Source organism: Tachysurus fulvidraco, chromosome 13 (assembly GCF_022655615.1).
Source record: "Tachysurus fulvidraco isolate hzauxx_2018 chromosome 13, HZAU_PFXX_2.0, whole genome shotgun sequence".
NCBI lineage: Eukaryota > Metazoa > Chordata > Actinopteri > Siluriformes > Bagridae > Tachysurus > Tachysurus fulvidraco.
In genome coordinates, this window is record NC_062530.1 from 25,445,036 (window position 1) to 25,467,279 (window position 22,244).

At 41.7% G+C, this 22,244-nt stretch overlaps 1 protein-coding gene across 1 annotated transcript in view; it reads right to left on the minus strand.

Moving 5' to 3' along the window:
• plch1 (phospholipase C, eta 1) overlaps positions 1 to 21,224 on the minus strand; it is a 48,195-nt gene extending 26,971 nt beyond the window's left edge. The window contains exons 1-5 of the mRNA XM_047822818.1: positions 21,003 to 21,224; positions 9,730 to 9,876; positions 8,082 to 8,325; positions 2,075 to 2,204; positions 346 to 516 (exon numbers count right to left, since the gene is read on the minus strand). Coding sequence (XP_047678774.1) covers positions 346 to 516; positions 2,075 to 2,204; positions 8,082 to 8,325; positions 9,730 to 9,876; positions 21,003 to 21,162 — 852 coding nt within the window. The 5' untranslated portion in view covers positions 21,163 to 21,224. The remainder of the gene's footprint in view (positions 1 to 345; positions 517 to 2,074; positions 2,205 to 8,081; positions 8,326 to 9,729; positions 9,877 to 21,002) is intronic.
• Positions 21,225 to 22,244: the final 1,020 nt, after the last annotated feature.

Genomic DNA, 22,244 nt, shown 5'->3' on the forward strand with positions numbered 1-22,244 from the left:
TGGATTAATAGATGGACAAATGGATGGATTAATAAATAGATGGACAGTTGGATATAGTATAAATCCAATGGCTTTACTGTGCGCTCATCAATTGGTGAATTAAAATATGGATAATAAATAAATCCTTGTGGAGCTGCTATAACATGTGTTATAGGAACCTGTTCCTTATCAGCAATGTTACCTAATGCAGGTAAATGTATAAAGCACAGTATATTATTGTGTGTTGAACAATTACTGAAGCATAAAGACATATTGTACACCTTAGAAACTCAAGTCAGGAGCTAAAGTCAGTTGTCCAACAATTTTAATGCACAACAGTTCTATAATACATGCTTAACCTCTGACCTTTTGCTCCACCCGCAGGAAGTTACCGAGCTCCTCGGCTGTCAGGTGATCTTTCTTCTCGCTGAAGCACATGAGAAGGAGAAAAAGATCTCGCCTTAAGGACATCATCTTGTAGAAGACGCTGAACTCCTCGAACGTTAGCGTTCCCTGCTGGTCATCTGTATCTGCTTCCTGTAACATCAGACACGAAACAGGAAGTGAAACAGATGTTCGCCGTGATGGTTAATTATTAATGATCCTACATTACTTTTATTGTGGTTAATTCATTTTTATAAATCTCTCAGCATTGAGTCCTTTATCGAAGTAAAGCTTATTTGCCACAGTATACTTATCTGCTCCACGTATATACATTACAGTATGTGGTGTAACACTGAACAGTTTCCTCAGATTCAGTTGATTATTTCTTTAATGTTTAAGTGATCATTTGATGTGTTTATTAAAATGAAATAAATATATATATATTAGATAAAAAAATACAATTAATTTAATTAGATCCTTCCATCCATTCATCCATTAATCAATCTTTTCCGAATATTTATTTTATATAAATGATATTTACAGGTGGCACACACACACACACACTAACACACATACTGTACACTAACACACAGACACGCACATGCACATCGAAAGTAAGAACAAGACAGAATTAGACAGAATTATACAGACAAAGAAAGAAAGAAAGAAAGAAAGAAAGAAAGAAAGAAAGAAAGAAAGAAAGAAAGAAAGAAAGAAAGAATTTAATTAGAAAAATATTAAAAAACATAAGAGAGAAAAACAAGCAAAAGAAAAAAGGCCAAAGAAAAAAGTAAAAGAAAGTAAGAATAAAATAAAGAAAGAACATGAAAAAATGAGAGATATGAAGAAAGAAAGAAAGAAAGAAAGAAAGAAAGAAAGAAAGAAAGAAAGAAAGAAAGAAAGAAAGAAAGAAAGAAAGAAAGAAAGAAAGAAAGAAAGAAAGAAAGAAAGAAAGAAAGAAAGAAAGAAAGAAAGAAAGAAATGGAAGTCTGGATTTAAGTCTGACTTTAACACACATATCCAGACTCATGTCTTTCATAAAACACACACTAAAAAACACACATACACAAACACCCACCCACACACACACACACACACACACACACACACACACACACACACACACACACACACACACACACACAAACTGAGTTAAAACAAATGTAAACCTCCAGGTTACAAATGACTGACACTGGAGACTCCTTAGAGAAAACTTGATTTTAAAAATTGAACTGTTACTATGGAAACAGTAACATTAAAACAAATGCATTCAGACAAACATGTCGTCTGAACTTATTTGCAGTTGCAATATTGCTGTTAAGAAAAGCTGCTGATAGAGAAAACAACACTTTCGGACAACGAGTAATAATAATAATAATAATAAGGCATTGCGGTTAAGACACAAATCAAAAAATATTACTGAAGATGTGGTACTACGTGACGTCATCTTGTTCGTTATTCCGCATGGCATCTGTGTAGACATGTTATTTATCTATTAATATTAAAGACAAATGACTGCTAAGAGTATTGAGGTTTTATATGTTATCGTTCTTGTAACACATCTACTACTATTGTCTAAAGGCGCAGTAATAAATAAGTAAGTAAGTAAGTAAGTAAATAAATAAATAATGACACCAAACATCACTTCCATTGCAAAATGTCATCTGATAGTGACAGTTATTCTCTCAAAAACAAGTTTCTGTTCATTTACCTGGAACATCTGCTTCACTTTGCGACGAGGCAGGTTGACGTTCATCTTGTGAAGCAGCTGGTAGATCTCATCGATGTTCAGGAGCCCGTCTCCATTCTTGTCTGCCTCCTCGAACGTCTGCTTCATCCACTTTCGCTTGGGGTTAAGGAAAGGGGTCATTTTGATAAGAAGGGTTTCTAATGTTTAACTTCCACAGGAGACTGAGGGGGTCAGAACAGGAGATCTGTCATGAAAGGGTCATTGAAGAATCTTAGGAGGAAAATATACAGTAGCTAATTAATAGGATTATTCATACAAATAACTACAAAGTCAGAAGCATACGATTCTCTAGAAAGTCTCCGTGTGCTGTAGCGTGACGATTACAATTTCCCTTCAGTGGAACGAAGAGACTCGACCCTGTTCCAGTCTGACACAAAGTGCAGAAAGCAGCTCCATGAAGATCTCCATGATGTGGAGGTGAAGGTTGGAGCGGAAGAACCGAAGTGTCCTGCACTGAGCCGTGAGCTCTGACTCAACCCCACAGAACACCTTTGGGATGAACTGGAACTGGAGTCTCCTCAACACCCTGCACATCAGAGTCTGATCTCACTGATGCTATTAATGCTGATCACAGAAATCTACACTATTGTACGCTGTAGAGCAGTACAACATGAAATAAAAATAATGTTAAAAGGTAAACATAATAAAAAAACTAGAATGTACATTTCCTGAAGAAAATGTAAATGGTGCTTGCACGTGGCAAGTTCCCCTCATCGTGCTGAGTGTTTTGATATATGACATGTCCATGTTGTGCTAAATTTTTGATTTCGCTTATTTTGGGGGCGGGGCTACACGTGACGTCACGTGAATACCTGGTGGGTGCCAATACTTTTGGACAAAAGCTGCTACTGAAATAAAACTTTGTCCAGAGTAAGGTCCTAAAGGAGCTGGTCGAGTTTAGTGTAAATAGCTCAAAAACCTGCCGAGTTATAAACCTCCAAGATTTATAATGGAAGTCTATGGGGGGAAAAAGCCACTTTGAGCTTCCGTACCAGGAATTCCGGAATTCCAATCGCTTATAAAAGTCATAGCACACCTCTCCTCAATGAGCCGGTTGATTTGACACCTCATTCATGGGGCTAGGACAAAAGCTGCGGGACAAGTTACGCGCCAAAGTTTTGTCCGGCACAATAACAAGAATGTTGCGTTGCAAGCACCATTAATAAGGGATGTGGTAGCTCAGTGGTTAAGGTATTGGGCTACTGATCGGAAGGTCATGGGTTTGAAACCCAGGTCCACCAAGCTGCCACTGCTGGGCCCCTGAGCAAGGCCCTTAACCCTCTGTTGCTCAGTTGTAAGTCACACTTGATAAGGGTGTCTGCTAAATGCCGTAAATGTAATAAAAATGTAGAAAATAAGACAGTGATCTGTGTGTTAATGTACTGCATAAGAATGGGATGTGGTAGCCCAGTGGTTGCAGAGTTAGACTACTGATTGGAAGGTTGTGAGTTCAAATACCTGGCCAACCAAGCTGCCAATGCTGGGCCCCTGAGCAAGGCCCTTAACCCTTTGTTGCTCAGTTGTATATAAATGAGATAAAAACTTAAGTCGCTTTGGACAAAGTCTTCTTCCAAATGCTGTAAATATGAAACAGCAAAGTGTTTTTTTTTGTTAAAGTCCCCAAAGGTGGACAAGAGCTGGATACTGTTGATGAGACCAGCTCCAGATTTCAGCTGAGGGAACATAAAAATGTGGTCTGTTGCCTCTTCAGAGCAGCATTCATATGACGCATCATGCGTGGAGCAGATTTTGTGTCATAAACTCATAACCCAGCCCCACCATACGATGAGCTCATCCCTCTGCCCTCTTTATTCCATAATACAACAACCTTAATGGATTCAGAGAGGTCTCACTATTGCCTGACTCAAAGTGCTGTCTAAATAAATTATAGAGAACAGAAAGTGTGTCCTCACAATACCAGCAACATATCAGGATCTTAATGCATTATCCCAGAACTGCTGTGGGGGGTTTCACTGTTTCTTTGCCCTTACATGCAGCTCACGCTCCGGATTACGGACCTCCCTGTCATGATTTCACATCCTACTGCTTTCACAGCAAACGCTTCACTTCATTCCCATTCACTTAATCCGTTTGCTGTAGATTTGCTCGCACGATTTTGGAAGCGTGAAAGACAACCAGAGGAAATTGTGTGGGTGGGTGTGGAAGTGATGAAAAGTGAAAGAGATCTGACATTCAGAAATACAAAATGGGCTACGTGAAAATAAATATTTCAGCTCTAAAGGCAGGATTCGAGCAGTCTGGAAGGCTAGCGTGATTAAATCAAATGAGACAAACACACTGTTGTGATAAACCTAATCTAAACCTAATACTTTCCACATCCAGAAAGCATGCACACGGATCGTCTTCGTACTGAGAAAACCTTTTTTACTAAAAAAAAAATAGCTTGTAATGGACGACTAAGGGCAGCTGTCGGATGTCATCGAATCTTTGTGTGAAACATTTCTGGAGCACAGTTTCATGAATTCTTCCACCACAGGGATTTGGATAATAAGAATTTAACGCTAGAGTTAATCTAGCCTAGCCGTCAGGTCTGGGCTGTCGGATAATACAAAACTGAGAAACTGGAAAAAACCTAAGCAACTACAATGTAGATTTTTTGTCTTGTGTTAATAATTCATCTGTATGTTGGTCTGTTTTTGTCTTGTGTGTCTCTACACTACACCAGTGATCCCCAACCCCCGGGCCGCGGACCGGAACCGGTCCGTGGACCAAATGGTACCGGGCCGCCCAAGGAACATTAAATTATTTCCATTTTATTTACTGTGGTGCATTTCTCTCGGGTTTGTGCGACTTTCCATGGACGAGAGGTTAACCGGGAGCTGAGAGACGTCACCTAAAGCCGCACCGATACCGCGCATGCGCAAAATATCATGATATCGGGCCGGGTTTAGGTGACGTCTGGAGCTGAGCGGCTGCGAGCGGCAGTGGTGTTGTAGCTTTGGTGGAGAGAGAAGGTGTGTATCGCTCTTCTCTCTGTACACCGGTACTTTGTCATGTTTAACAGTGCTTGGTGTACGTGTATATTGTGTTTGCTCAAATTTAACCCACAAATTAGCAAAAATGAGCACGAAACAGACGTCGTTAGAAAGTTAGAAACTCTGCCGGTGTTCTGGATTAAAGTCATGGCGGAATACCCTGAGATTGTCACCACAGCACTTAAATCCCTATTGCCATCTCTGACATGCTATCTGTGTGAAGCGGGGATTTCTGCAGTGACGGCAACCGAAACAAAACAACGGAATAAACTGGACATAAGCGACACACTTGGGGTGTCATTGTCTCCTATTACCCCAGATGGAACCGTCTCGTTGTAAAGAAACAAGCTCAGGGTTCTCATTGATTTAGCATTGTAATGAGTTAAAAAGGCATGTTTAATTTCAATTAAATTAAAATTATTCATTTTAATTTAATTCTATAGCCGACATCCCTCACCCCCAGCGGGCCGCTGTAAAATGATCAAACATTGAACGGGCCGCGGCGAAAAAAAGGTTGGGGACCACTGGACTAGAACATTTACAAACAATTCTTTATTAGTATCCCTAGCCGGGTTACAATATACATAAATTCATTGTTAACCATAACCGGGTTACACGTAAATATATTTGCTCTTTCTACTTGTTTGTGTGATTCTTGCTTATCCTTTAGACCCCAACAACAAAAAAGCTTCTAGCGGCATGTCACAGGCTATTAGCCATCAAAACAGGAGTCAAAGCCAGGACCTGAGCTCTCCAGCATGGAAACAGTGGTTGTGAGGAAACACGTCACAGCACTGCAGATCTGATTCTCTGTGTAGTTTTAGCAGCTGTGTCAGGAGCCATACGGCACGTGTCTGGTATTGAACGCGTTCGGTTCATGAGTCACAAAAGGAGACGTGACTGATCACAGCAGGCATAGTCTGGACGTCTTAAAGACTGTTAGATTCGAGGTCTCTTGAGCTCTGCCTATACACTTCACCGACTACACAACCTTGTTATGTGCGGTTGCCTTCTCACATTTGGTAGTTTGTCTATATATATAGACATTAAAACTACAGACATTCCTGATGTGAAATATTCTCCCTTTCTACTTTGTGTACCAAACTCAACTAAGGTTCTAAGGCATGTCAACATCTGGTGACATCCAAAATAACGTGTCTAAACTTCAATAGCTTGCTAATGACCTTGGTTTTAAGGTTAACTTGCTTGTTAGCTACATTAGAAATCATTCTAAAGCTAGCTGTCACGAAGAGACAAAGGCGAGTGAGGATCCAAATGCAGTTTACGACTTAATAACAAAACAAGAAACAAACAACAGATAAGCAAAACAACAGATAAGCAGGCAAAACAGGATAGAACACTGAGAGGAACAGGAACCGACAACAGAATACACCAAACAAAGACTCACAACAGGGACATGAACAAACAGAGTAGATATAGGGAACAAGCACCAATCACAAGACGGAGGCAATCACAGACTAAGACAAAACACCTGGGGAAGAGACCGAGTGCAGTTAATGTCTATGGTAACAGATAGGTGGTCGGGGTCAACAATTAACAGCAGGGAAATGACAGCAGACAGACTCTTTACACTAGCTTTCTTGAGCTGGGTTTTAACTGAATGTGTAGTTAGTTTAACATTAGTTATGTTAAACAGTTTAGAAATGAAGGCAAATTCTGTGATATTCAGAGGAGCTTGTGATTTTTTTTAAACTACTGCAGATTTTCTACAGATTTGGGACGAGACACACGATGTGATGTCATCAGAACAGGCATTCAGCCAAAGCATTTGATCACAATAAAATTCTCACATAAACTCTGGAAAACCCTGGAGGGACTCATTACTGCTACTAGCACAGCAATTAGGTTACTTAGCATCGGTAGGGAGGTGCCAATTTTGCTTCTGAGTTTAATGATGCAAATAACTGACTGTGCAACAAATGTATTTTTACTTCTGTTAAGTTAATATAATTATCTTTGTGCAAAATTGTAATCTAAAATAGCAACCATATATCAAACTGTTGCCCAGTGACATGTTTATAAAGTCCAACACTACCATCTAGTTTTCTGTAATAAATACAGCGTTCAGCGTCAGTTCAGGCAGGCCACATAGTCAAGCTCGGCTATCAGATGATGTCAATTTTCTAACCCCGCCCATCAGCTGATCTGATTCCTAAGAGCGCTATTGGTCCATTTCAAACAGGGCGCCCTATTTAAATGCTTGTTTCAGTCTGTCTGCTTGGCTGTTTCCTCTGCATTGCTGCAACCCACCTCCTCCCCTAGCTCCTCCTTGGAACTGTGTTTAACTTAATCAGTGTCATTCTGTTGTCACTGATGCAGGCTCTGTTCTAAATGGGGGGTGGGGGGGATTTTGTCTGGCTGCTTTCCCAGTTAATGGGAGATTGTCCCCCCTTCCCAAGAAGCTGCTGCTGTTCCCTGACTAGCTTTCATGGAGCTCACGAAAAGGAAGGGGAATTCAGAACTGAGCCATACCGCCAAATCTAAATTTCATAAGCCTTCAAATTAAAAAATTTCAATATTTCAAAGAATTGTCTTTATTTTGACTCAGGTGGTCCTGACTGAATGTCCATAGCCAAAGCTACAAGAATGGCACAGAAACATTAGAATGTGTTGAGTACAGAAAGAATATTAAAAAAAAGTCCTCAGAAATTCTAATCCACTAGTTAAACACGCAAACGCTAAACAGCCAACGTTTCAATTTCAAATGAAAATACGAAGCTATACAGTAGCATTTAGCATAATATTTAATATGTTTTCATTTTCGAGGACGAAGCAGATACAGGAGCCCTATCACCATCTTATTTGTTTTCATTTTAAACAGCCAAAGTAATTGAACCAAAATGCAATCCAAGCACACAATTGGGTAATTAAAAGTTGATAGACTTACACTGGCATCTAAAATCACAACCTTATGGTCATAAATGTCTTACTACCACTGACATAAAGGATATTGGTCATGGGTTCGCTGTCTTCTGGCCAACGAGTCCTCATCACTGATGCCCGCCATTAGGTACCTGAGTCCTGTCACCCATGTCCTTGCTTCCTCTGCGTTGGATGTCACGACGTCCAGAGAATCCATGTGGTTGCCATGGTAAATGGTGAAACAGCATCCGGGGTCGAAGTTCCCATCGGCATGCCGATGGAAGATATCACTCTGTCGCCCTTCGGTAACCTTGTAGAGCGAGTCAATGGTGACTGAGGAAAGGAGCACAGTGACCAGGCCATGCCCGGGTCAGTACATCAAAAAACGACATCTACAAATGCAATCTAAATTAAAATAAACAAACAATAACCGCAAGATTCATTTGAGCAAACGATCGAAGCTTCGGTCGCACAAGGGCGAAGGTGATGTGGAAATGTGCCGTCTGTAATGAAGACTCTATCACTGAGAGTAAACAAATATCTGGTCCGACACAATCGGGCATCATATTTTTCTCTATGCTGCTGAAGACGATATCAGTGCGTAATAAATCATATTGCATTTCTCTCTCACACAGAAACACTGTGAGTTTGGCAGAATATATTGATCAAAACCTTATGACAGATTTAGAAGAAGTTCTGTAATCACATTACTTCTCTTCATAAACGTAAACCTCGTGTGGCATCCAAAATATTACACAGGAGCCGATAAAACCTGTTTTTCTTTTTCCTTAACATGATGGTAATCATATCTACATGCATCATCGGTGGAGCAGAGCATTCCTTCATATCAGAGCTGTCAAAAGCAGCCTCCTTCAACAGGCAATGAGCTGGACACAATCTGCTCCTTTTCATTCTTTAATTATGTAAATGGAGAGAAACAAAGAGGCTTATCTTGCACAGGCAGTTTTTAATTGTGATGGCAGACAGGCAAGTTTGAGAGAGAACAGACGAAGTGCGGATAGAGGGAGCTTGAAATAGAGCTAAAGACTGACAGTCAGTACTTGGGGCTTTAATGCATTTTACAGTATGTGTGCTAGGACGCAGCAACCAAACTGGAGGACCTCGCTGGGGGAGAGCTAAAAGCGGCGATTATTATCTACCCCATGAGCCACCTAGTAGGCATGATGAACAAAGCACTTACACAGGATAATCCCTGACCCACTCACACCAGCTTAACTTACTCCAGAAAGACTAAAAAAATACATTAAGTCACATGCATTTAATCTCCTGCTTAAGACATTAAGGCATAAGTGTATATAATGCGTAAGGCCATCCTTAAAAATATTTTGGTTTGCAGTAACAGTTAAAAAAAAAGGGTCGGTAGGTCGGTCTATATTTTATTTTTCAAGTTTCAATGTATTAAAAAAAAAAGTAAAATTTTGGTGATGGTGATTACGTAGGTATGACTTTAAACAAATTAGCATATGGTGACGTCACCGACTGGGTCTTCAACCCGTGCCTTCGGGCGCATCATCGCAAACCTCATTTGCAACCTACAAGTTAAAGCGGTGTCGAGCTGTTTTACTGAATTTTTTTAGATGCATTATGGCACAAAGACACAATTCTCCATGGATGTAACTCTGTGTGTGTGTTTATGTGTTTTCCCACAAACAAAGCTTTAATGAATCAGGCTCTTTGTGTGTGAATGTGTGTAAGATTGAGGATGTTTGTGCTTACTTTTGGCTTTCTCGCTCTTGCGGGAAGGCCTCCAGCGGATACAGGAGCGATGCTCATCCAGGTAGAAAAGGCGAACCAGGCCCTTGGAGCCGTTCTTCAGTTTCACCATCTGAGTACCTGACTGCATCACACTCATACATCGCTCAACTGTGGAGCCACACACACACACACACACACACACACACACACACACACACACACACACATACACAGAGACCAGTCAGTTGATAGCAAGTAACAACTGAGCTAAAGATAGATGCAGCAATTCCTACTCAAAGTAGAGTGAAACACAAAAATATCTGACTGCAGGAATATATCACAGATGAAGCCTGAAATAATGGCAGGGTATTTTTTTTTAGGCAACAGATCGACAGGCGTCTTCACGATTCTGAAATGACCAGGACAGTAATTGGCCACAATCTGGTGCTGTTCTAAGAGTGAGAGCTGTGTGTCATGTACAGGGTGGAGGTAATTACGCATGGACCTGTGGAACAAACACAAAACTGGCAGAATTACATGCCAGATTCCAGAAATGGAAAGACAGAGGGCAGATATCTACGGGGAACACCACTGACGCAATGCTGCAGAATTCGCCTGCAACCCTAACGGTGTGTAATGAGGCTTCTACAGGGAGCTGAACTCACATTTAGCTTCACATGCACTGAAATTTCTCTCAGCTTCAAAAAGTAAATAACCTCTGCTTCTCTGAGGAAAGAGATTGCGGAGGGCAGGATATGCACTATTATGGAGAGAGAGAGAGAGAGAGAGAGAGAGAGAGAGAGAGAGAGAGCAGGGTTAGTAGTGCTTGTCTATGCCTCTCCGCAGCCCAACATCATTCACAGCAGGATTTTTTTAAAGTCTTTAACTCCAAAGAGCAACAGCACTGATACAGACCATCTGAGTTCGCACACACCGAAATACTCCTTGAATATAAAGTGCCACTTCATAATGGGTTTAGACGGACAGACAATATCTTCCCATGTCAAGCATGACACGCAGATATGATCACAATCGGATGTGTGAGAAATAGTTAAAGGTAAAAAGGAACACATTTACTAAACCAATTCTGTTAGAAAGGGTGGGCAAACAAGCCGGTAGCATTGCTGCCTCACAGCCCCATGCTTCAACATTCTGTCCTGATGTCTAGGATGTGTGGGCTCTCTGATGTCCTCCCACCTTCCAGAAATTTGTAACGCTAAAGCTATTTTATTTTATTTTATTTCATTTGTTATTTTTGTCAATAAATCTCTTTGGGCCGGGTTTTTATCCTCACGGTGGCCACTGCCGTTTCTGACATTTAACATTTGTGATTCGCAAGATATAAATAATCAGAAATGATTTGTAGTATTATAGAATTGTTATGAGAATAAAAACTTTGATGTGCACTTCCATGTGATGTTTCCACCAGCAGGTCATCCATATTTATTCTGTGTGTGTATGTATATATCCATAATGACATTATTTTTGTACAGCTATATCTGTCATACCACTTCATACTGTATCATACTTATATAATAATAATATATAATAATAATATAATAACCACACTATATATACCTTTATTCAGTTATAATATGTACATATTACTACACCTTCTGTATAACCTCATACCCTTATTTATTACACTACCATTTACACTGTAAATAAGCCATCTATGCACTTCTGGTTAGATGCTAACTGCATTTCATTGGCTCTGTACATGTACCTTGCACAATGACAATAAAGTTCAATCTAATCTAAGCTGATCTAATCTAATCTAATCTAATCTAATCTTGCAGAGTGTTTGATCAAGAAACGCATCGCCATCCTGTTGCCTTGACCAACAGAATAATATAGGTGATGAATACGGGAAACTAGCACCAGGTCTACATGTTTGATTACACTATCTCTGTTTCTCATTATATTTTTCTTTCTTTGATTATATTTTTTATAATAATATTTTCTCTAGGGGGTGGGCACGGTGGACCCACGGACCCACGGAGCACATAGTCGAGTCCCAGATCAGGAAGAAGCTCGACTCGTTGTTGAAAGAGTCTCAGATCGTGGACAAGGAGGACACAGACAGCGATGGGTTGGCACCCTGTCCAGGGTGTATCCTGCCTCGATGCCCGATGACAACTGAGATAGGCACAGGCTCCCCGTGACCCGAGAAGTTCGGATAAGCGGTAGAAAATGAGCGAGCGAGTGAGTGAGTGAGTGAGTGAGTGAGTGAGTGAGTGAGTGAGTGAGAGTGAATATTTTCTCTTTTATATTATATGATTGACACTTCTATTGACTTTTTTTAGGACAGTCATACGAAGCATCTCACTACTGTGTATGTGACCTAAAAATTGAATTTGAGTTAGAACAAACATAAATCTATCAGTCGTTTATTGTCTTGGCCACACATAGGTGACAAATAAATATACTTATAACTTAAAGTTCTGGACGGATTATGTCTGATGAGCTGGTGTATAACATTTATGTACAAATATCATATACAGCAAATATGTTTAAAAGTGTGAATATTTCATTTTCTTACTAAAATGCGGGTAACTTTTTAATGGCAAAATAAACAATGTAAGCTTCCAGCAAAAAACCGCTGTTAATATTATACAGTATATATGTTGCTCTTATAATGCCAATAAACAAAAGAATATCATATTTGCCTGATGTACATAATGTGCAAACAGTCATTTTATGAAATTTTTATAACACTGGAACTGGTCCTTGAGCACAAAAAAAATCCAGATGTCTTCATAAGGCATATTCGGAGGTAACATTTTATATCGTGCCACATTTTAATGCCTGTATGTGTATAAACAGCAACAGGAACGTGATCTGAATTATTTTAAGTAAGTCTTAGTGCGGAGTGAAACAGGCAATTATCTACACACACACACACACACAGAGAGAGAGAGAGAGAGAGAGAGAGAGAGAGAGAGAGAGAGAGAGAGAGAGAGAGAGAGAGAGAGAGAGAGAGAGCGATATTCTCATGAAGTGCTACAGAAGTGAGAGCTCAGAATCTTTTGCTGGAGGCGAGAGGAGATTGCTCGTCAACACTTAAAGAGTCTTTCCCTCCTGCCAGCTCCCGGTGGTTGTCAAAACAGGCCTAAGGTTCTTCAAAGATATTTCAAATATAATAAACACATACACACGTTTGCACCCTGAAGAAGAGTTATAAAACACTCTATAGCCTACATATGTTTGTGTTTGCATTTATATTGTATTAAGTATATCAATCTCATCTATTTATTAATTACTATATTTGCTATCATGTATTTAAATATAACGCACATCCTTTATAGTCACCGACAGACACACACAGGCATGCAGAGGCATAATTACACATACCTCCATGTCTGCTCTAGTACATCTAGTAGAGTTTCACTAAGATTTAATAGCAATGGACAGCTACATTGTCACCAAGCCACTACACATCGATGTAAACACGCAGGCAAATAAAACAGGTGAAGCGAGACACAAGGAGAGACAGGAAAAGACAAATAGACACAAGCAAGAAGAGCATGGAAACAAGAACTAGATAGCTATTTGATGCAGGAGGAAGAACTTGTAACTGACCGTGTGTGAGAAGTAAAAAGTCACCATGAATTTCTATTTATGCCTGAAAGAGTTATGATGCTTGAAGCCAAAATAATAAAACAATAACCTTTACAACTAGGAAAGTTCAACCTAGATTGCCAAACATACTGTGTATACCTGAATGCTTCCTCCCATGGTGTTTTCACACTTGGCTTTTTTTCCACAGAACAGTTGCTAACTAGCATCCTCTTTTGCTGCAATAAACAAATCAGCTCATGATCTGTGCACACTATAAACACCCAAACATTCTTACTTGTCCTAAGTAGTAGCAGATAATTAACCTAGCTCGCTATCTATTTATTCTATTATCTTTAGTAACCACTTCACCCTGGGACTGTTTTGCATTCCTCATGACTGTTTTTTTAAAAGGATTACATGAGAAATGTGAGAGAAAGGGATATGATGAATGAGAGTGACCGTGTGTTAAGAAGCATTGTCTTTCACACCCTTGTCTCTGCCAATCAGATTGTGGACTACAGCCCAGTCTGTAAAGAACAAACAGCAGAAGTGGACTGAGAGTGTTAATGTCCTCTATCTCTCTTGATCAAACATCCATAAGCAACAAATGAGAAGTTTCTAAATGCTGTGAGAAGAACTTTAAGCAATTCAAAGTGCAGTGTTATTCAAATGCTAACACATATCTGCTACAATGAGCATCATGTCACAGAGTAACATCATCCTTATTATGATATGAGAAAGTAAAAAACAACAATTTAACAGCAAGAACATCTGAAAATATCAACCTAATAGTCTGGTGAGCCAGCCAGGAGTGAGGAATAGGTACATAGTCAACATGCAGGGCAGGATTTAAATCGAATACATTAACCAATGTGCAAGTATTTTACCTGAGAAGTCACATTATTTTAGAAAATAATTATTTTTCACCTCATCAAAGTTTTCAAATGTGAAAAGCAGTACATTTAGTTTCCATGCTAAAAAGGTAAAAATAAAACAATAAATATCACTGCAAAATCTTCCAAATCTACTGTTTTGATTGTTTCCAAGAGCACATGTGCAAACCATGTATATTGTACTAATTATGTGTTCATTAAAATCTATAAAAAAAATTTATCTTACAGTTTGGTGAACCAGCCAGTAGCAAGAAAACTGCAAAACCAAATCTGTATTTATACTAAAACATATATTTATAGATATTTTATATTAGATATCTAATATTCTATGAACATGATATGAATATATAATAAGTTGGTCTGTTTATCCACATACTAAACACACAGTGCTTTCCTAGGGTTCTGGTCTTACTTAAAAAGTATCGCTGGATTTTGTGAGTCATCTGAATAGGCCTGACTCCAACATGTACAGCAGGGATAAACACACTATTCTAATCCAAACTAGTAGGTTTCATGAGATCATCAATAATAACTTTCAGCTAAAGTGCTTATATGAGAGTTTGAATACTTAAAGAATCATGAAAGTAGTCTAAAAACAGCTTTTGAGATGCACTACACTTCCACACCCTTATTATCCTCCACTATTTTTCTTTTTCCTTTTCCCTTGCTCTCTCACTATTCTCGTTGTTAGCAAGTGTCTCTCCAGTTCATTTAATCCTAATTAGCTTCATGTTGAGAAAACCTTCATGCATGATTGCTTCTCAGGCCACAGCGGGGCTACAAGCCATGTCACAAGGGAGCGAGTCAGGGGAGGCAATGAATTCATCCGGCTGCATGAAGATACAAGACCCTGGGGAACAGGATTCTGCTGAACCCCAACCCTCCAGAGGAAATGATTGATTTCTACATTATTGAGAGATCTCATTCGATGTGTTTGTGAGAAAGATAAAAAGTGGGTCAGCCTGATATACCGAATGCAGTGGCAAGAATCTCACACATGCAAAAGTCTTGCAGCTCAACACAACTGGTATATATTTGGACACAATATTAGCTAAATGTTTGCTCTGACTTCCATTTGTGATAGGGTCTATATAGAACTGTGGAATTTCAGGATCTATGTAAATAGATTGTGGAGAACTGTGGAGTAACAGGGTCTATTGAGATCTGTGGAGAAACGGGGTCTTTGGGGAACTGTGAAGTAACAGTGTTTACGGAGTAACAGGGATTATGGAGAAGTGTGAAGAAGCAGGGTATTAGCCCTCAGGATCTAGGCAGTACCGGTGAGTCTGGAGAACTGTGAAGTAATACAATCTATAGGGTTACAGGGTCTACGGAAAACTGTCAAATAACAGAGTCTACGGAAAACTGTCAAATGACAGAGTCTATGGAAAACTGTCGAGCTACAGGGTCAATGGGGAACTGTGGAGAAACCGTGTCTTCGGAAATCTGTGGAGTTACAGGGTCTATAGTGTAACAGTCTATGGATAACTGTGGAGTAACAGAGTCTGTGAAGAACCATTCCATTTCCTGTGAACAATTGTGCACTTTTCCACCATGTCTATATTCATATCATATTCTGAACAGTAGACGCTTTCAGATCCAAACTAGTCACGACCCCCGAGAGCAAATAACACGTCTAAACCCATCTATTACATTTGGACATATCATCAAATTAGTGCTCATTGTTTGTGAACGTAAATCAGTAAATCAGTGCCTCATTGTAGATCCGTGCCTCTGAATGTGGGCCTGGTGGGGTAAAGGTCTCTAAAGGTTATGATAATCTTCATAATCGCATGGTTTCCTGTACATGTGGTGCCACTAATCAATCTGACTTTATTCATTTTTTTGCACTCAGTTCCAACAGCGCTAAGCCCAAAACAGCTGAGCTCAAAATTATTAGCAGGTAAGTAAATCTAAATGTAAACATTTTACTGGTTTATAATGGTGTAAAACATAAAACCTGATTATAGAACTAATGTCCATTTCTGTGAGATGTATTTCTCATAAATGATGATATGCTCTGTGACGTGCGCAAGTGAAGAAGAAATATATACAGTAGGACGGCCAGTAATCGTACAACATATTATATTTAAAGCTCAGTTAATATCATGTGAATTTGGCTCGATAAGGCAAACGCTACACGTGAGAAAGGAGAGAAACTGTATCTGGTCTTCATCTCTGGCGCCAAGGGAGAAAAGAGACGGAAATAGACCGAAAAAAGTAAGTGAGATAAAAGGTAAAGCTGTTATTTTTTTAGAGAAAAAGATCTAAGAAAAGAGAGTGATAAGGAAAGAGTGAGACAGAAAAAAATAAAAAGTAAGACAGAGCTGTGAGGAAGAGAGAGGGGGGGGAGGGCATCAAAATAAAATGAAAGTTGGGGAGACAGAGAGAGAAAGTATGAAACAGATACTAAGACACAGACAGACCAGGAGATCAATACAGACAGAAAGAGTGACACAGTTACAGCAAGATGGAGAGACAATTTACTGAACAAAAGAGAGGGATGGGAAAATGAAATAGAGAGAAAGATAGAAGATATTAAAGCACGAGTGACTGACAGAGAAAGGAAGACGGGGCAGGTGTATAAGCACTGGAAAAAAGAAAGTGAGAAAGAAACTGAAAGAGAGACAGATAATCATTGAAAGAAACAGAGGGAGAGTGTGTGTGTGTGTGTGTGAGAGAGAGAGAGAAAGAGAGAGAGGGGATCATCAAGAGAAAAAGAAAGATGGAGGGGAGACAAGAACACAGAGCGACAGAGGATCGCTGAAAGAAAGAGTGAGAGAGAGAGAGAACAAAAAAAGAGAGATAAAAAGTGAGACGGAAAAAACGAGGGATGACAGATGAAAGCGTTCTCTAAGGAGTCTTACAGGTTCATATCAAACACTGCATAATTGCCTTGTGAAGATCCTCTGTGATGCCCGGATCAACAAAGCGCAGAGCCTCAGGGGCATCAGAGCGGAAACACACAACAGAGTGCATGCATTATGCAGACACACACCTGCGCACAGCCTGTACTGCTCCACACACACACACACACACACACACACACACACACACACACACACATGCTATCCTATCATACTTAAAATTACTGTCAAATTTAAGCATATGTATTTGAAATGGGTTTATATTTTATATCTCATGAATAATGTATGTATAAGATGGACACTTATCTGGCAGAACCCGCTTGGCCCACGTCGCTATGTGTGTCTCACTACCACAAGAACAAAACTATAAGATCTGTCATAAATTTCAGTAAACTAAATGCTAAATTGACTTTTAACCCAAGAAGAACTGCTTTGCTGCCAATTTAAAATATATTTTCTTTACCTGACACTATTGCTCAAGGTAAACAACACATATTCAACGATTTGCTTTAGAATATGAAGCAAGGACAACAGATTTTGCACCAAGACGACAATCCGACGCATAATAAACAGAGGGAACTCCGGCTTCTCTGAATTCAGAGCTAATTTTAAAGGCAGTGTTTGACATCTGGCACGGCTCCAACAGAGACACTCAAAAAGAAAGCGCAAAGATTTGCCAAGCAATCTGCCTGAACAGACGTATCATCAGGACGAATGTGGAGAGGAGAGGAGAGGAGAGGAGAGGAGAGGAGAGGAGAGGAGAGATGAGGTTAGGTTAGGAGAGGAAAGGAGAGGAGAGGAGAGAGGAGTGGAGAGGAGAGAGGAGAGGGGGAGTGAGAGGAGGGAGAGGAGAGGAGAGGGAGGAGAGAGGAGGGAGAGAGAGAGAGGAGGGAGAGAGGAGGCGAGGGAGAGAGGAGGGAGAGGAGAGGAGAGGAGGGAGGGAGAGAAAGGAGAGAGAGAGAGGGGGAGAGGAGAGAGAGAGAAGAGGAGGATGCGAGAGGAGAGGGGAGGGGAGAGGGAGAGAGAGTGGGGGAGAGAAGAGGAGAGAGAGAAGGGAGGAGAGAGAGGAGAGGGAGGGAGGGAGAGGGGAGAGGAGAGGGAGAGGAGAGGGGAGGAGAAGGAGGAGGGAGGAGAGGAGGAGGAGGAGAAGAGGGAGAGGAGGGAGGAGAGAGGGAAGACGGAAGAGAGGAGAGGCAGAGGAGAGGAGAGGAGAGGGAGAGGGAGAGGGGAGAGAGGAGAAAGGAGAGGAGAGAGAGGGAGAGAGGAGGGAAGAGGGCGAGAAGAGGAGAAGAGAAGGAGAGGAGGGAGAGGGAGAAGAGAGAGAGGACGAGGAGAGAGAGAGTGGAGTAGGAGGGAGAGGAAAGAGGAGAGGAGAGAAAGCGAGGAGTGGGAGACGAGAGGGGAGAGAGGAGAGGAGAGAAGAGGGGACGAGAGGGAGAGAGGAGGAGAGGAGAGGGAGGGAGAGGAGAGATGAGCAGGAGAGGGAGGAGAGGAGAGAAGAGAACGAGGGGAGGAGAGAGAGGCAGAGGAAGAGAGAGAGGAGAGAGAGGAGTGGAGAAGAGAGAGGAGAGAAAGGAGTGGAGGAGAGAGAGGAGGAGAAAAGGAGAAGGAAAGGAGGGGAGGAGAGGAGGGGAAGGGGGAGGGAGGGAAGAAGAGAGAAGGAGAGGAGATGAGAGGAGGGAGAGAAGAGAGAAAGAGGGGAGAAGGGAGGGGAGGAAAGGAGAGGAAGAGAGGTGGAAAGAGAGAGAGAGAGAGAAGAGAGAGTGGAGGAGGGAAGAGGGAGAGAGAAGAGAAAAGGAGAGGATGGGAGGAGAAAGAGGAGAGGGAGGGGGAAGGAGAAGGAGGGGGAGGAGTGGAGAGGAAAGAAGAGGAAAGAGAGAGAGGAGGGGAGAGGAGGGAGAGGTGAGAGGGGGAGGAGAGAAAGGAAAGAGGGAGAGGGAGAAGAGGGGAAGAGGGAGAGGAAGAGAGGGAGGAGGAGAAGGAAAAGAGAAACGAGAGAGGAGAGAGAGAAAAGGAGAGGAGGGAGGGGAGAGGGAGAAAGGAGGGAGGGGGAGGGGAGGAGGGAGAGGAGAGAGAGGGAAGGGAGGGAGAGGGAGAAAGGAGGGAGGGGGAGGGAGGGAAGAGAAGAGGAGAGGAGGGAGAGGAGGGAGAGGGGAGGGAGAGAGAGAGGGAAGGGGAGGAGAGAGAGAGAGGGAGAGGAAGAGGGAGAAGAGAAGAGAGGAGAGGAGGAAGAGAAAGAGAAGTAGGAGGGGAGAAAGGAGAGGGGAAAGAAGAGGAGGGAGAGGGGAGGAGAGAGGAGGGAGAGAGGAGGGGAGGAGAGGAGAGGGGAGAGGGAAGGGGGAAAAGTGAGAAAGGGAGAGAGGGGGAGAGGAAAGGCAGAAGGAGTGGAGAGGAGAGGAGAGGAAAGAGGAGAGGAGAGAAACGGAGAGGAGTGGAGAGAGGAGAGGAGAGAAACGGAGAGGAGAGGAGTGGAGAGGAGAGGAGAGGCGAGGAGAGAGGAGAGGAGAGAGGAGAGGAGAGGAGAGGAGAGGAGAGGAGAGGAGAGAGGAGTGGAGAGGAGAGGAGAGGAGAGAGGAGAGGAGAGGAGAGGAGAGAGGATTAGAGAGGAGAGAAGAGAAAAGGAGAGGAGAGGAGTGGAGAGGAGAGGAGAGAGGAGAGGAGAGGAGAGGAGAGGAGAAGAGAGGAGAGGAGAGGAGAGGAGAGGAGAGGAGAGGAGAGAGGAGAGGAGAGGAGAGGAGAGGAGAGGAGAGGAGAGGAGAGGAGAGGAGAGGAGAGGAGAGAGGAGAGGAGAGGAGAGGAGAGGAGAGGAGAGAGGAGTGGAGAGGAGAGAGGAGTATTACAACTCTGAGCATCTGAAAGAAGTTGGATGCAGTTATAAAAGTCAAAGGTGGAAGAACGAGTGATATTTATATCACAGTCAGGAAGAGAAATGCAAAGTTTATGTTAATATATTTACTTGAACTCTGATACAATTTTTTATCCTTGTGATAATAAAATAAATAATGCACCGAGCCCCTGAAGTTCCAAAACAACATGCGTGTGTGGTGCGACGTTTATTTAGTTCCCCACTCACACTTATACACATATTATAATTATATACTATCCACATTTACACATTAAAATGCATTTCATCCATTTTTTTTTATAATCCCTCCTTTCTCAATCGATTATGGCAAGAAACCGATTCTGAGTCATAACAAACTCACTGTATGAACTGAAACATTCACTATTTCGATACAGGGTCGTATCCGGACTACCAGCAAGACACAGAAATGTTTAGTAACATGTTTAGAGCTTAGGAGTCGTCCGAGACTAGAAGAGTTCCTCACACTCAGGCACACAAATAAACCAGGAGTGAAAAAAAAGACCAACTGATCTATAAATAGCCCCAAATAGACTCCTGCATGCATTGTTCCGCCCCAAACAGCATGTGATAGCGAGGGCTCCTGCTGTTCCTTTCCTGTCATCTCTTAGACACAGATAATCTATTCACCATCTTATTACACCTCACAATCCCACTCATTAACCGACATTCCTAACTGCTGCTCGATTAAACCTCGAAACATCGAGATCACGAGCGCCGCGTCATACGTGTGACAACGCGTAATAAGATGCTCTCGGAAGCTTTAGATCTCGCAGGCTTGTGCTTATGTTGTTTTGTTTTTTTTTTTGTTGCTATACAGCACATGGTTGCAATTAACACCATCTGTTCAGTATGGCTATAGTGGAAGGCTATGGGCAACAGTGGGCAAGAAAATCACTCTGGGAAAAATTTATGGAAACAAAATCAAGGAACATGTCCACGCATGTCCATGTCCGGTTTATTTCCTCCACTTTGGTCCCATTAATTCCATTTATTGCAAACTCATTAAAACTTAATCTAAACAAGTCACTATAAATTGTTAGCAGGATTTATATATATATATAAAGTTTTCAAAACTTTCCATGCATAAACAAATATATCTACACTCACCCAGATAAGCCAGGCGGCACTTTTGTGGCACGGCCACGCTTCCCCCGACATAATAAAACCTCCGTGCCAGAAGAGAAGCAACGCTGACCATTGCTGATCTCTCAGCCGTCGCTAAAAACAGCTCCATGCCGTCAGAACCAGATCCTAACCAGCGCGGCATCCCTGAGTAAACATAGAAGCTAGTCTGCACCTCTCAATGCCCACTCAAACCCACTGTTTTACCCACAATCCCACAGTCACTCATGTCTTTGGTCATCTGCACTCTTGTATCTCCCTCACAAATACTGTTTATGCAGAGCCTTTGAACCTTTGAGGATCGAGCGAGCAAAGCCAAGTGGGGATCTGAGGACCAAACGAGAGAGAGAGAGAGAGAGAGAGAGAGAGAGAGAGAGAGAGAGAGAGAGAGAGAGAGAGAGAGAGAGAGAGAGAATATGTGAAAGAGAGAGTTGAGCAAAAATCAGCAAAACCTGGGATGTGGTAGTGGTTAAGGTGTTGGGCTAACAATCGGAAGGTTGTGAGTTCTACGTCCAAGAATTCCACTGTGCCGTAACGTATATGTGGTGATAATAAAGGTGTCTATAATAATTCTAAACACAATTTTTCCTACTGTAGTAATTTCAAATAATTTCAAGAAGGTTGGACATCATTTTGTCACATTTTTAATTGTACACAATTGCACATTTGGATTTGTTCAACAGTGTTACACGTATAATACCTGCTGTTTGCTCTTTGTAATAATTAACACACTCAGTCTCTGTTCCTGAGGAGACTTTTGAGGCTGGTGAAAATCACACCGAAGGCGTGAAATGAATCTCTTTGCATAAACCCAGCTCTGGATTCTGGACTAGACCATGTTATTTTGGTCATGTGAAACAGTACAGAATGGGGGGGCATCGAAACCTTTATTATCACCACTTATACATTACAGCACAGTGGAATTCTTTTCTTCACATACCCCAACTGAGGAGGTTTGGGGTCAGAGTGCAGGGGCAGCTATGATACAGTGCACCTGGAGCACGGAGGGTTGAGGGCCTTGCTCAAGGGCCCAGCAGTGGCAGCTTTGGCTGTGCTGGGCCTTGAACCCTGATCCTCCGATCAACAATCCAGAGCCTTAACCAGTTGAGCCCCAACCCCCGACCCCCAAACCCCAAACCCCCAAACCCCCAGTGCATGCAACATCTACAGTTTGCACATTTCTTTTACAGGTTTTTCAAAACTATGAGTAGCGATCAGTCACAGATT